Genomic DNA, 14,493 nt, shown 5'->3' with positions numbered 1-14,493 from the left:
AGACAAGATCGAGTGGAAATTAAATCTTTGGAATAAGGAAAAGGCTCTAAACAATTAGTTTAGATGGGAAAATCTATTTCAATATTTTATTTTCCAGTGTAATTTGATAAATATTTTAAAAACTAAGGTTTGTCTTCAGTATGACTATTTTGGGATTCATGTTTAGAGAATTAACCACAACATTCTTCAAATTATATTGGTTTTTCTTTGTTTTCCATATTTTTAAAACATCCATAAAACATAAAACATTCATAATAGAAGACAAGAGGGAGATATCTTCTTATTAGATAACTTTCATCAACAATATCATCAGCTGTAATGCTTGCTACACTATGTGTGCAAGAAAGAAAGAAAGTGCATACACACGTGTATATATAGAGAGAGACAATGACAAATATGATACAGGATATCAAAAACCTGCAGCCAAGAAGTTTCTCTTTATACAAAAGCACATCTATTATGACCAAAAATTGATAGTGAACCTATCAGAACCTATCTACAAGGTACCAAAGTGATCAGAGAAGTTTATTCTCTTAATTACAGAGTTGTTTAAAAAAAACACTCGTATCAGTCCAGAAATCTAACTTTAACCAAAAAGAAACCGATAGTACTACTGAGCTTTATTAGCTACATGACCAACATAACGAGCAACAAATACATTTAAAATCTTGACACTCAGTTTAGCCAATGTTGGTCTTTGATCTTAGATCAGAATATTTAAAGGTTCTTGGAAATTTCAAAACAAAAACACAACTGATTCTCATATTATTTAAAAAAAAAAAAAAAAAAAAAAAAGACAGAGAGAAAGAAAAAAAAAAGCTAGGAAAAACAATAACATAATATACATTTCTGAGTGATCTAATGCACATATTTTAATAAATAATTTCTGCTACATCTAAACGTCCAGAGCAATACAGATATTAGTTTAAAATAACTATCAAAACATTTGTGAAAAGAAACTAAAAGATACAGATGTAAATGTCATATAAAAAAAAACATTAGCACAAGGTCACATATTTTGTGAGAAAGGTAGAGTTGATTAAATCAAGCCCAGAACTTAACTGGTATATATTTTATTGGAAGGATGAGAGGCAAAATTGATCTCGGTAGGATTTGAAATCAGAATGTAAAGGGCCGTAAATACAACAAGGCATTTTGTCCGACACTCTAACAATTCTGCCAATCCACCGCACTTTGAAAAATGTTAACAAACTGCAAAGAGTTAGTTTGTTTTTTCCACTAAGGTATTCCAATTTTTTTCTATGTCTACTTGTGCTGAGAATATGGTGATATGCAAAAGAAATTAATAAACAAAAAGTTTATATCAAAGACTCAGAGAGAAAATGTTACACAACAACCAAAACTAAAGCTATGATTGAAAAAGGTAAAAAGAAATGGACAAGAAATGGTTGTCTGTGCACTAAAGCTGACCTGTGGCTTCTCTGAATTGTCCATGGCAACATTTAGATTCAAACATTTCACGGGAGATTCAACAGACTTCTGCAAAAGCCGGCAAATACAAAATGACACACTTTAGCTAAATATCACTCACACCTTAATCAGAAAACATGGGTTCTGTCAAAAGTTTTAGGAAACATTTCAGTGAAATTGAGATATGTCAACTAAAATAACTCAGATATTACTGATCGAAGTCAATCTGATACACTATAAAATGGACAAATAATTCCAGTGTAAATGAAGATTATTTTTCAAATCAATATAAAATAATCAAAGGATAAAATTGCAAGAGAATTACAATAATTGGAAACATTTTGAAAATTCGTATTAGTCAAAAGGAAGATCGGGTTAATAAGCAATGCTTTAGAATATGAAAATTTAAGACCTTTGTACAAAGATTAATGATTCAAGGAAGTGTGGAAGTATGTTTGTAGAAAAACTTATAAAATATTCAAGAATAGATAAGTAAACTTCTTTTTTTTTAACCATATGAGTTTTCAATATTCAATTGTATCATATATCTTTAATTAGATGTCTTTAATTAAATTGTTATGTTACATAAGAAAATAAACTAAGAGAAATAACTCATAGTGGCCAGTGGCATGTATTTGAACAACAAAGATGAAAAAAGGTATAGTAAATACCATAGAAGGAATTCTTGATTTATTGAAATTATCTCTACTTCTAGAGAAGATAACACAGTTGCCTTGTGAATATTTGGAATGCCTCCAAATTTGAAGGGGAGATAATCTAGAGAATCAAAGATCCTCCAAAACTGACATGCCACTGAGGAAAAGATGGCCTGAATGTTTGGAGACAAGGACAGCTGTGAACACGTTTCTGCCTTAAAAGGCATCATCAGCACAGTGGTTGTCCTACTTAGTCTCCTGCAGAAATGATACTGAGACATATACAAAAAAATGCCTAATTTAAATGAAAACAAAATAAAAGAACTATATAATATTAGTGATGGAAATAAATAGTTTGTAGATATAATCAAAATATTTCTTTGTGCAAAAGTCTAGCTCAAAAAAATTCAAATTTTGGACAGATATATAGAATATGTATATTTTAATGCATGTACCTTGATTAATTTTCTGTGTCATTCCATTTAACATATGTATATTAATTAACTTTTCAATTGATATTTTTATGATGATAAAATTTAAAGAAAAAGGGAAGTATATTTTATCACATTTAATACAGTAATTAAAGCTGAAAATCCAATAGCAAAAATATAATATGTACAACAGAAATAATTAAAATTAACCAGCTGATTTAATATTACAGTGTTAGATAAATAACTAGTCTGATAATGATTGAAGTAAAAAAGTAATTTGTGTTCAAATTAACCATTTTGGACCAAAAATTAACTTTTATGATACTAACCCACTTGAGATTGTTTCTATTGCTATGATATAAAAGCACCCATTTTAAATACCTCACAGCTAAATTAAAACTGTTTTTTTTACAATTATATATATCTTTTTAAGTTATGCTCAGTCAGTTCAAGGAAGGGGGCTAATTGATTACATTGATCCCAGTGCTTAACTGGTACTTATTTTATCAACCCTGAAAGGATGAAAGGCAAAGTCAACCTTGGTGGAATTTAAACTCAGAATGTAAAGATGGATGAAATGCTGCTAAGCATTTTGTCCAGCGTACTAACAATTCTGCCAGTTTGTCACCTTAGACACCAATTTACTGTATATACTGGCATACAGGATGGAATTTGAACTTTAAAAAAAATCACCCCAAAACTAGGGGTCATCTTATACATCTTGTATAAAATCTGAACCCTAACTTCCTGTGGTTTAGATAGAGTAACACCAATGTGAATGGAAAACAGTATAAAGCACTTGCATAGACCCTATGGTGCTATAGCATAGTATTTTCTACTGATACTTGCACATATTGATGGAGAACACAATAAACACTCACCTAGACCTTATGGTTCCACAACTCAGTATTTTCTACTGATACTGACATGTATGTTTGGGAAGCTGCATTAATAGTAAGATTATACTAAAATAACAGCACAGCAAACTTAGTGGATAGACACGAGTCGCCATTTGCAACAGCTGACGAACAAAAAATGTAAATAATCAGCCCATTCAACTGGGTCCGTTTTGTTTACATTACTCTGGCAGAGTGCTTTCTCTCATACAGTGCTCAGCCAACTGAGGAATTTCAGGATAAGTATAGTTTACAGTAACTAACCTACGTGTTATGGCATATTAGTTATGCTAGTCAGCCCAGTCGCAATAAACCTTACAGTTACTGGTTACTTTTAAACATTTACAAACACGGTTTCTTGAAAAGGCTCAATTTGTCACTCTTTCATAAGCAGCCGTACTCTCACTGGGTGAACATTAAATTCCAGCAACTATAAAACCCCTTCATGGCTTCAAGTGATAAATGAAGGAAATATGAAGCTGGTTTTAAGTTGAAAGTGGTAGCATATATCAAGTCCCACAACAACTATGCTGCTGCAAGAGAATGTATGTCTAACTGAGAAGATGGTAAGAGTTTGGAGATTAAAGGAAGACTTAAAAGTAAAAATGAACAATGAGAGAAGGCACTGCACACTAGTTGATTCTAGAGGAGCATGTAGCAGACATGGTCTGTGAGCAGCGTCAAAATGGATACGTTGTTTCAAGAAATAAAATACCATTTGTGCACTTAAGTGGGCTAAAGCCTAACAAAGAGCACAGCAAAGACTTCAAAGCCAAAGCTTCATGGTGGTGTCACTTCATGTAAAAAAAATGATTTTGTACTGAGATTGGAAACTAAAATATCACAGAAATTACCAACAGGTCTTGATGCTAAAATTACTAACTTCACCACTACATAACACATGTTAGTTCCTGTAAAATGACTGATGCCTAAGTGACATTACTATGGTAGTGTTTACACCAGTCAGGTACGTTTGATGTGTATTACAGTAGGTAATTTATAATATTTGGTCACTTTTTGAAAAGTGCTGGATAAATTTTAAACAACCAAGACTGCAAAAGTGTTGCATACAAAGTTTATTAATTCAAACATAGTTAAAATGCGATTGAAACACAAGTAAAGCAGAGGCTTTAGGGCCACTGGAGAAGCTACAGTCCACCCAACCCCTATAGCTATGAACCTTGCACCTTTGGTGTTTGAGCCATTTTCCATGAAAACTTGGAGTAATCTTATACAGCAAGTATAGCTGAAACCCCACTTTTTAAATGGAAATCCTGGGGGTTATCTTGTACATCCAGTCATTTTATATGCTGGCATATACAGTAATAATGAAAGAACATTAGTTATTTAACTAAATCCCTTCAAATTCTTAATAATTTCAAAACTAACTTTTAAAAAAATACAAATAGCATACTTTATCAGTAAAATGGTAGCAAAAGGGTTAAAATCTGAAAGAAAGAAAGAAGAATCACCCACAACTTCAAGGAAGGAAAATACCCAACACATAAAGCTAAAAAACACATTTACATGCAGTGTATAAGTTTCAATAACTGGTTCAAGGATACAGGACTGGAGTTCAGAACCTAGCACTTATTTAATTTGAAGTGAAATTAATTTAAGCAGTCAAGCAACAAGAAAAAAAAGCAGACTGATGAGCTTCACAAACAACATGTATTGTTTGAGCTCGTGATTTTTAAAGTCATTAGTCTAGCCATTTGTACTTTATTGTAGACCACATGGATGACAACTCAAATATGCCATTAGGTTTAATGCCATCTCCTGGATCATGAGTATCTTGATACAAATTTAATTAATTGTAAGCATTTGAACAAGTCCTCTGGTTCTCTCTTTACTTGCAATTTTTCTAAAGACATTGACCTCAATATTTGGGTTGGATATCAACTGCACCTGGCACAACCTGTAAATGAACCTGCCCCCTTTTGCTTGTTAACTTATAAAACAATTATACATAATTATATAAAATGCTAAAATGCATATACATTGGTGATGAACTGGCAGAGTCATTAGCAAACAGGACAAAAATTGCCTTGCATAATTTGTTCCAGCTCTTTTCATTCTGGATTCAAATTCTACCAAGTCAACTTTGCCTTTCATCCTTTAGGATCAATAAAATTAAGTACCAACCAAGTAGTGAGATCAATGTAATCAACCAACTTCCTCTCCCTAAAATTACTGGCCTTGTGCCAAAATTTGAAGCAATTATTTGTTCTGATTCCTTATGCTGTGAATTCAAATCCTACACATCAACTTTGCTTTCGTCCTTCTGGGATCAATTAATAAAAGTACTAATTCAAGGTGGTAATGGGTTGGCGGAATTGTAAGGAGGTTAGACATGATACCCTGTTGTATTTGTCCCAGCTATTTGTATTCAGAGTTCTTGGGTGGTAAATTTTATCTGTTGCCCAATTTAACACCACCACCAGATCATTGGGTGCCTATTACAAGCATTTAAGATAGTTTTCCAGTTTGAGGATAACTTCCTCTCTTCTTTTCACCAGTCTTAGAGCCCCTAAACTTAAAGGATCAGAGGTGCTACCCTCCCCTGCTTGATTACACAGTAACCAAAACATAAATAAATAACAAACTATGAATAAAGCATATATGGTTTGGAATATAAAGTTGCATAATCTACATTACCTTATGTTACAACAGAGTCTAAAATTTTACCAAGTAGAATATCTATTTTACCAACACCAGTGAATAAATTATTACTTATGTGAAATTTCCTGGCCCTTTATTTAAAATAAAGAAATAAAGGTAGCTTTAAAAAATGTTATTTCAAATCTGAAATATTATTTCTTTGTAAGTGAACAAAAAATGTGGTCCCTCACATTTGACAATCTTACCTGTCTGTTAGAGTACTTTTTCCTCTTTGTCAAAGAGTACACATAAAGAGGAATAAGTAATCGATTCAGCAAATGCTCAACAAGCACTTCATTGAGTTCATCTATGTTGAGAGAGAGAATATCATTGAGGTAGTGCAAGTGGTCTAAATGTTCAGCAACTAGGTCAGCCAGTCTATCTCGACTTTGGTGACTGAAAAATAGCATGTTAGAAACCATGTTTTACATATAATTAACCACAATAATCTATATTACTAAAATAATACTGTGTATCTGTTTATCAATCTCATAAAAATATACTTTGAATAACTGTTTCCCTTTACACAAACTTTACTTTGTGGCAAAATCTAAATAGTAACTACTATTCCTCATAGTCAATAACAATAATTATAATCTAATAAACAAAATTAATGCAAGGGTCATTATAGCTAAATGGTATCCAGAATTTTCTTTTAATTAATGCTTATCGCATCTTTCCTGTAATTATTCATCATCTATAATTCCAAAATCTGAAAATTGTCAGATCTACATGATGCAATTTTCTCAAATATCTTTGCACTCAAAAATCTTTTACATATTTACTTTTATTGATTATACTATAGGCCTAGGGCATAGCAGGATGTATAAAAAAAAGGAGTCAACTATATATATATATATATATATATATATATATATATATATATATATATATATACATACATACATACATACATACAGGGTGCAATGGGTAAATCATAGCCATTTTATATTTTTATTTTTGCGTATGCACCTTGTTTGTTTTTGACTGTCAACTCCACAGTATGGTAGGGTCAGTTGAGCACCATCTGTAAGAAAAACAGCACCATGATGCAATTCACTCTGCCAAAAATTTGGAAACAATATGCTGTACTGCTTGGCATTCACAGTATGAATATTTCAGAGTGTTTGGGTGTCAGTCTGAGGACATGTACTGAGAGTGTTTAAAATCAAACATCCAATCAACATCATGGGGTTTGGAGTGACCACTAGTGATGGCGACATTATACTTTGATTCATCTTCCCACATGGCCTCAGACTCAACATGGAGGCCTACATCAAGTGCCTGGAGAAGGTAGTGCTGGCCTTGGTTAAGAGGGTGGCTGCTGGAAGACCCAATGTCTGGCAACAGGACTCTGCACCATTCCACAGAAGCAGGAGAACCCAGTCATGGCTGTCAGACAATTTTTGTGACTACATCACCAACCTCTTAATAATCTGGCCACCTAACTCCCAAGACTGCAACCTCCTTGATTATTATGTGTGGGGCACAGCTGAGCAAGAGGCCAACAAAACTCCTTGTAACACCAAAGATGAACTGAAAGCAAGGATTATGGCAGCATTCACCAACTTAAACAGGGAGACCATCCAAAAGTGTTGCAGGAGATTCCAAAGTCGTCTAGAGGCCATGGTTGAAATCAATGGCGATTTTATTGAATAAATTTACTCTTTAGTATTTCAAGATATTTTTATGTAATTTTGATAAATATATCAGTTAAAATAAGATGTCAGTGTTAAATTCATTTTTACGTAATTTAGATGACAATATATTCACTGCACCCAATGTGTGTGTGCGTGCGTGCGCGCGCGCACGCACACACGTACACGCACACAGAGAGAGAGAGAGAGAGAGAGAGAGAGAAAGAGAGAGAGAGAGAGAGAGAGAGAGAAAGAGAGAGAGAGAGAGAGAGAGAGAGAGAGAGAGAGAGAGAGAGAGAGTACTCCAGTTTCCCAAAGTGCTAGATTTGCAATAAACTAAAAAGGAAACTGAACAAAGAGAAAACAGGCATTGCCAATTGGCAGAATCCACTTTGTCAATAGAGTGTGCCTTGCTAAGGGCAAACAAGGAGTCAGCTCTTCTCAAACCATGCCACAACCATTACACTTAAATTGGTAAAATACTGGAGGAAGGAGTGGCAGATTGGTAGAAATCAGTAGAGCATCAGACAAAATATATTTGTGGCATTCACTTAAAGCTCTATGTTCTGAGTTCAAATCCTGTTACTGTTTGAAATTCTAAAAGCTACCATTACATTAATCTAGGGCTTGCTCATTTTGAGAACTCAAAACTGATGGAGGATAGCAATGCCAAACACATTAGGAAACAGTATTAAAAATGAGCTGTACGAAGTCTGATGATGTATCTGACAAAGACAAGAAAGGTGCCTGTGAAGTTGGAACCTGATCTGAACTATAAATCTAAGATTGGTCCATTTCAATATTGTTATTTTTGTGGTTCCATTAAGATTCATTCAAAAACACAAGTTGTCTGTGATAGATTATCAACTGGAGAAGGAGAAAGTCTAACAACAACAATTGTGTCATCATTGATTTGCAAACAGTCACCAAACAAATAAATCTCACAGTCAATCATTCAGTAAATAGATCTGTTCATTCCAACTGATATATTTATGACAAGAACTACACAGCACTGTAGATATAACAATGGTGAAAAAAATCTCGCCAATATTACTGTATTGAATTTTTTCTGGTTAAAAAAAAATTCCAAACATTTCATATGGATACTTATTTCAAATCTACATACACATACATGTTTACACGTGTTAGAACTCTTTCTGCATTTCTTCTTATATATTATACCTCTAATCATTAACAGTAGTACATTTAGAACACCTATATACATACAAATATTTAGAGACATACCACAATGTATATTAAACCTCATTAAAATTTTAAATCAAATTTTGAAATGAATTATTCAAATATTTTAATTAAAAATGTACATTTTAATTGTTGCAGAAAAACATTATTCATATTATAAAATAATTTATTTACTTTAAGAATCTCAAAACATTATTCTCTAATCTGTATAAAAATATCAATATTATATTTGCAAAGCAATCCAATCTGATAGAAGATTAGGAAATAAAAGATACAAACAAAAGACAGATGAAATAGCTAATAAGTGTGTTAAATCAACATTTCTAAGACCATTACTGGGATATATTTTGAAAGCGGTGAAAGAAATACTTACTCAGCATCATTGCGTACACAACAGTCAAGATCTAAGATATGGTTACCAATAAACCAAACAAGATTTGAAAAATAAGGAGCTGCTGTTCGATCCCGAATATATCTCAACATTGCTTTATCATCCACTGGAAAAAAAAATATTAACAATTTAACTTTAAAATCAAATTACATATATTTCAATATAAAAGAAATGTTAATTTGCAAATCATATTTTAGGATATATATCTAAATTTATAGCTAAAGATTGTTAAAATAAATTTCTTTTCACAAGTCACAATTTTTGAAGAGAAAAGATGAGTTGATCCTAGTATTTAACTGGCATTTATTTAATTAGCATTAGAAGGGTGAAAGACAATGGTTACTTCAGAAAGATTGAAACACAGTTATGAGACACCAAAATCTAACCATCTCAATGGTCCTTAAATTTACTAAAATAAAAAAATTGATCAGAGGGGTAAGATAGTTTAAGAAAAAATAAATTTTCTAAGTTGAGGTTACACAAAAATAGTTTTGAATGAAGAATTTCAAATTAAACCCAGTATATACATTAAATGGTGGTATGAAAGGCTTGTATCAAGATGGCAAAGAAGTCTAGGAAAGCTTCCACCATGACAGCATGAAGAAAATATATTTTAAAAAGTCTGAGAAAGCAGAAGATTAGACAGGAAAATGTTTAGTACTGAAGAGATCACATCTAAATAATATTAAATCAAGGCTATTTAGTAACCATCTCCAAATATTTTATCAACCTTCTCCATACCTGACAATGTCTTCCAATGATATACTGAAAAAAAGACTAAACTTCATAATTTTTTCAAGATTAAATTCCACAAATACTTAAATTAACCATCTATTCAGGCTTTCTCCAAGCAAAGTATCTCACTATTCCTCCTTAATTACCTCAAAAATAAAATCAAACTTATTTAATTAATCCTTCAGTATAAGGATATATTAAACCTCATTTAATAAGTACCTCTGCAACTGCTGGAAATACGAAATTCCTAAGCAGTGGAACAAGAGTCAATAATGTATCAGGTGATCAGGCAAAGAGTAAATTATATATACTCACCAATGATGCACAATGACAATGGCTAAAACATTTAGCTCAACCCAGGCCATCTAACTATAAAAATGATCCAAAAGATGACATAGCTCACAGTAGCAGGAGCTACTGTGTACTATGCCATTTGATCATACTGTGAGGATTCACTAGCTTAGAAGTTCTGAATTCATGTCTGGAGTTTGAAAATATTTGGTCTCACTGCTTCTGGCTGATTTAGATGCACTACATTAAAATAATACCTTTAATGGCACACTTAAAACCTACACTGTCACCATACAATAGGAGAATAATACCTTTCTTTAAACTGATTTCATTATTTCACTAAACTAAACTCATGGATCTCTTGCTACTTAAGGCTACTGTTTTAAAACTTTTGTTTATCTCCCTTTGAGTAATGTTTCCTTATATACAATTTCATACATACTGTGGTCATTTACAATGTTTCAAGTTCATGCTACCCATCAAACTATCATGATTTTAATCTTCGTAAACATTATGTAGAACAGAAAGTAAACTTCCTTCATTCATAACAATAATCTAAATTTTATATCAGTAAATCAGTCCACTTGGCCATTACTTTAACCAAGTCATTTATTAGTCTATACATTGTAAACAAAAATGCATATAAAGAAGAAACTACATTTTGATAAATACTTTAAAACTTTGAATAGAACTGTGACTAATTTCTAGTTGTTTTCATGCTATACATCCATTGTACAGATAGTGTCATTACTTGCTTCTAAAATACATTTAATGTAACAGTGTAAGGGTTGCATCATCACTCACCTCGATATACATTTAAAGTAATAGTTCGGACAGCAATTCGGACCATAGTCTCATGCTGATTGAAAAATTTTATGGCTTCTGTATAAAGTGCAAAATCATTTGTATGCTGCAAAAGAAAAAAAGATAGTAAAGAAGAAATTTTTACAAGAGAAAGTAGTCCTAAGAAACCTTCATCATCATATATCTATACGTATATCATCCTCATCATTTTAACATCCTCTTATCCATGCTTGCACAAGTCAGACAGAATTTGTTGAGGCAGGTTTTTTATGATCAGATGCTCTTCCTGTTGCCAACATCTACCTGTTTCCAAGTAAGGTAGTGCTTCCTCCTGGTTAGACATGTTTCCACAGAAGTTTGGAAACAAAGGACACCATTTGTATGATCTTAACATTTTATAATTATCATGGGAGGTCAAGACAAGGATATACATACATACAACCACTATATATATATATATATATATACCCCCATCATCACCATCATATATACACATGCACATACATGCATGTGATAGGCTTCTAGTGAGATTGACATATAATTCACAAGACTAAAGAGTCCTTGACCAAGTGAGAGTTTAATAGAAAGAACAGTGGCTTTATGATAGATGTTAAAGTACAATAGAAGGAACAAGTTTCTTGCAGTAGAGGAGATACATGGCTACCTTTCATTATATAAAGGTAAATGAGAGTAACTGGGATGGAGCTGGAAAGAGAGATAAAAATGGTGGTAACAAGATATCAGAATGTGTCCTCAATGTACAAGGTGAATTAAAGAGCTTATAAGGACAGATTGGGATAGGTGGGTTAGTAGAGTTTGCAAGAGTTTGTGGAGAGATGGGTAGTGAATGATGAACAAGGGCGGAGAGGTGGTCAGTGGTAAATATGAATTGTGGGAAGGTGATAAGAATGAGGGATGGATTTCAATAGAAGTGGCTCCAGATAAGAGGAGGTGATGGCACACTAGAAGGTAAAAATCAAATTACATTTTAATAATCAAGGTTGTCAACAGAACAATATCCAAATCACTTGCAACATACCTCTAAAGATTAAATAACTATGTTGGTCATAATTACAACTGTTTTGGTGTATGACAATTTACAAATACCCAAAGACTATTCTCATGAGCAGAATGTTATCTCAAATTATTTTTTAAATGCAAAACAAAGGAAATGTATTCATACTACAATTCTTTCTATTTTTCTATGACAAGTGGAGAAATGTAATAAAAGAAGAAGGCAATATATAAAAATTATGTAAAATTTAAGGACCAATACTTACCTCATTGTAGAAAAAGTGAATTGTATGTCGGTTTAGTTTTAAAGACAATGTTTTCAAGAATGAAATATAGTAGGCCATCACCTGTAAGAGAAAGTATTGTTAACAGATTTTAACAAAAAGTTACAATAAAGACGAGCATACTGAATACCATAAGAAGACATGAAAAATACAGCATGTAATTTTGCTAGGATAAGTTAACTGAGTAGAGCCCATTATTCTTCATACTACCCCAATGGAAGGATTTTAACTTAGCACATTAAATCAATGAAACAAAGTTCAATCGTTTATGCTACTTATAGAAGTTAACTGTACCTACACATGGTACTTAGGTGGACTGAACCAGTGGGTGCTAAATTTCTAGATCACTAACACTGAGTAATCCTGAGACACAAAGTATGGATCTATGGCCAACAGACAGACTAACATCATATCAACATAGTCTGTGACTCTATAAAAATATAATAATTAGAATAAGTAAAGACAAATCTTTGTTAATTTCATTTGACCCACTCACACAAAAGTCAATATAACAAAAAGATGTTAAATTAGATTATATTCTTATTGGTTTTTATGTTTTTACATGCTGAAGAGGATAGGCAAATGTGCATTCTCTTTCTGGGATTTTTTGTTTCTCTCTCTCTCAAATTAAATGTGCATTTAGGTAAAAAGGCACATTTCTGAAGAGAAGCTGTCTTGACATCTGCATGCTTTTAGGAGTATCACTCAATAACAGAGTATGATACTTATAAAATAGCTATGTTAAATAAGCAAACCCTTGTTAAGGACCTTAAACATTTCAACATAGAAAAATCAGAGAATTATTTTTTAAGTAAAGGCTATTAAGATAAGATTACTGGTTATATCACAATTGCTGCACAGTTGTTTATCCATTGAATCTCTACACACAAGAGAGGGATACTACTGCAATCAAACTGACATGGTTATATTTTCCTTCTATATTTTTCTGTCATGTGCCAGTACAACAATGACATTGGTTTATCAAAATAAGCTCAATTACCATTCGCTATTCCAAGAGAACTTTAAAATGGCACAGGTCTGCCACTACTCAAACAAAGTGATAAATGTTAACTAAATAAAAATTCGGGGCATACAAAATTTTCCTTTACATATTTAAGGTACAGATTTTCACTGGATTTTTCTAGCCATCACCATATTTTTAGCTTTGTACAAAATCAATTTTTAGGTGTCCAATGAAATAGTGAGATATTTAGATGAGTTGTAGATCTCATATCACAATTTTAGCTTTATACAATATCAGATTTTAAGCATTTGATGAAGTTATGATAAGTATATTTAGTCAAACAAAAACCTCACTTTGTTTGTTGTCTTACCTCTTCATCTGAGAAATCAAATTTATGAACAATGATAGAGTTGATGTGGTTGTTTGAGAGTAAATAGTCTGGAAAAAGAAAAAGATTTACAATTATTCTTTTGAAAATATCTCTTTAAAAATATAACCATTTGAACAAAAATTCCAAATTATTGAATAGTGATTAAGATTACTAATAATATTACAGATATTACATTTCATTTCTTCAAATTAGAAATAGATCAATTTTGAAAGTGTAAGAATTGAAAGAGGAAAAAAATACAACTGGATTTTTTTTTAGATCATTTATAAACAAAGTAAATGAAAGCAATGATATATACTTACACAATGAGGTTTCATTACTAATATTTTCAAACAAAATATTTAAAGTCTGTAACAACTGGACACAGATGTAGCGACCACATTTTTGACGTAGATAACGTAAAAAAAATGACAGCATGTTCTTTTCCAAGAAAAAGCTGTAAAAGATTTATCAAACAAAATTGATCTTAAACTAACAGTAAACCAAAAGATAACACAGATTACTGCATATAAAATGTTCCAGGCATATTAGGAAAAGCTTATGAAGACGTTTAAAAAATTAATCTAAAGTTGAGGAAAATTATAGTGTATATCTATATCTGCATTATGATTCCTTTGATCATCCTTGGGGTTTTTATTACTGGATATGTTCAGAAACAAGATACATGATCATGAATCAAGATTAAACCAACTGGAACTGTGTAT

At 32.0% G+C, this 14,493-nt stretch overlaps 1 protein-coding gene across 15 annotated transcripts in view; it reads right to left on the bottom strand.

The window, feature by feature from the left end:
- Window positions 1-14,493, bottom strand: part of LOC106883998 (protein CLEC16A) — a 113,346-nt gene that overhangs the window by 39,433 nt on the left and 59,420 nt on the right. For 4 of the 15 annotated variants that reach the window (XM_089347182.1, XM_089347183.1, XM_089347177.1 and 1 more), the window contains 7 exons: window positions 14,092-14,225; window positions 13,769-13,836; window positions 12,417-12,497; window positions 11,137-11,242; window positions 10,048-10,071; window positions 9,289-9,412; window positions 6,282-6,471 (listed from right to left, as the gene is read on the bottom strand). In XM_089347182.1, coding sequence (XP_089203308.1) covers window positions 6,282-6,471; window positions 9,289-9,412; window positions 10,048-10,071; window positions 11,137-11,242; window positions 12,417-12,497; window positions 13,769-13,836; window positions 14,092-14,225 — 727 coding nt within the window. Of the gene's footprint in view, window positions 1-1,431; window positions 1,501-6,281; window positions 6,472-9,288; window positions 9,413-10,047; window positions 10,072-11,136; window positions 11,243-12,416; window positions 12,498-13,768; window positions 13,837-14,091; window positions 14,226-14,493 lie in introns of all 15 variants that reach the window. The other 11 variants (XM_089347180.1, XM_089347181.1, XM_089347176.1 and 8 more) reach the window with 3 other exon arrangements.

Source organism: Octopus bimaculoides, chromosome 2, assembly GCF_046866305.1.
Source record: "Octopus bimaculoides isolate indiv1 chromosome 2, ASM4686630v1, whole genome shotgun sequence".
Classification (NCBI taxonomy): domain Eukaryota; kingdom Metazoa; phylum Mollusca; class Cephalopoda; order Octopoda; family Octopodidae; genus Octopus; species Octopus bimaculoides.
The sequence above is the reverse complement of the archived record's forward strand: the minus strand, read 5'-3'. Positions and strand labels throughout refer to the sequence as shown.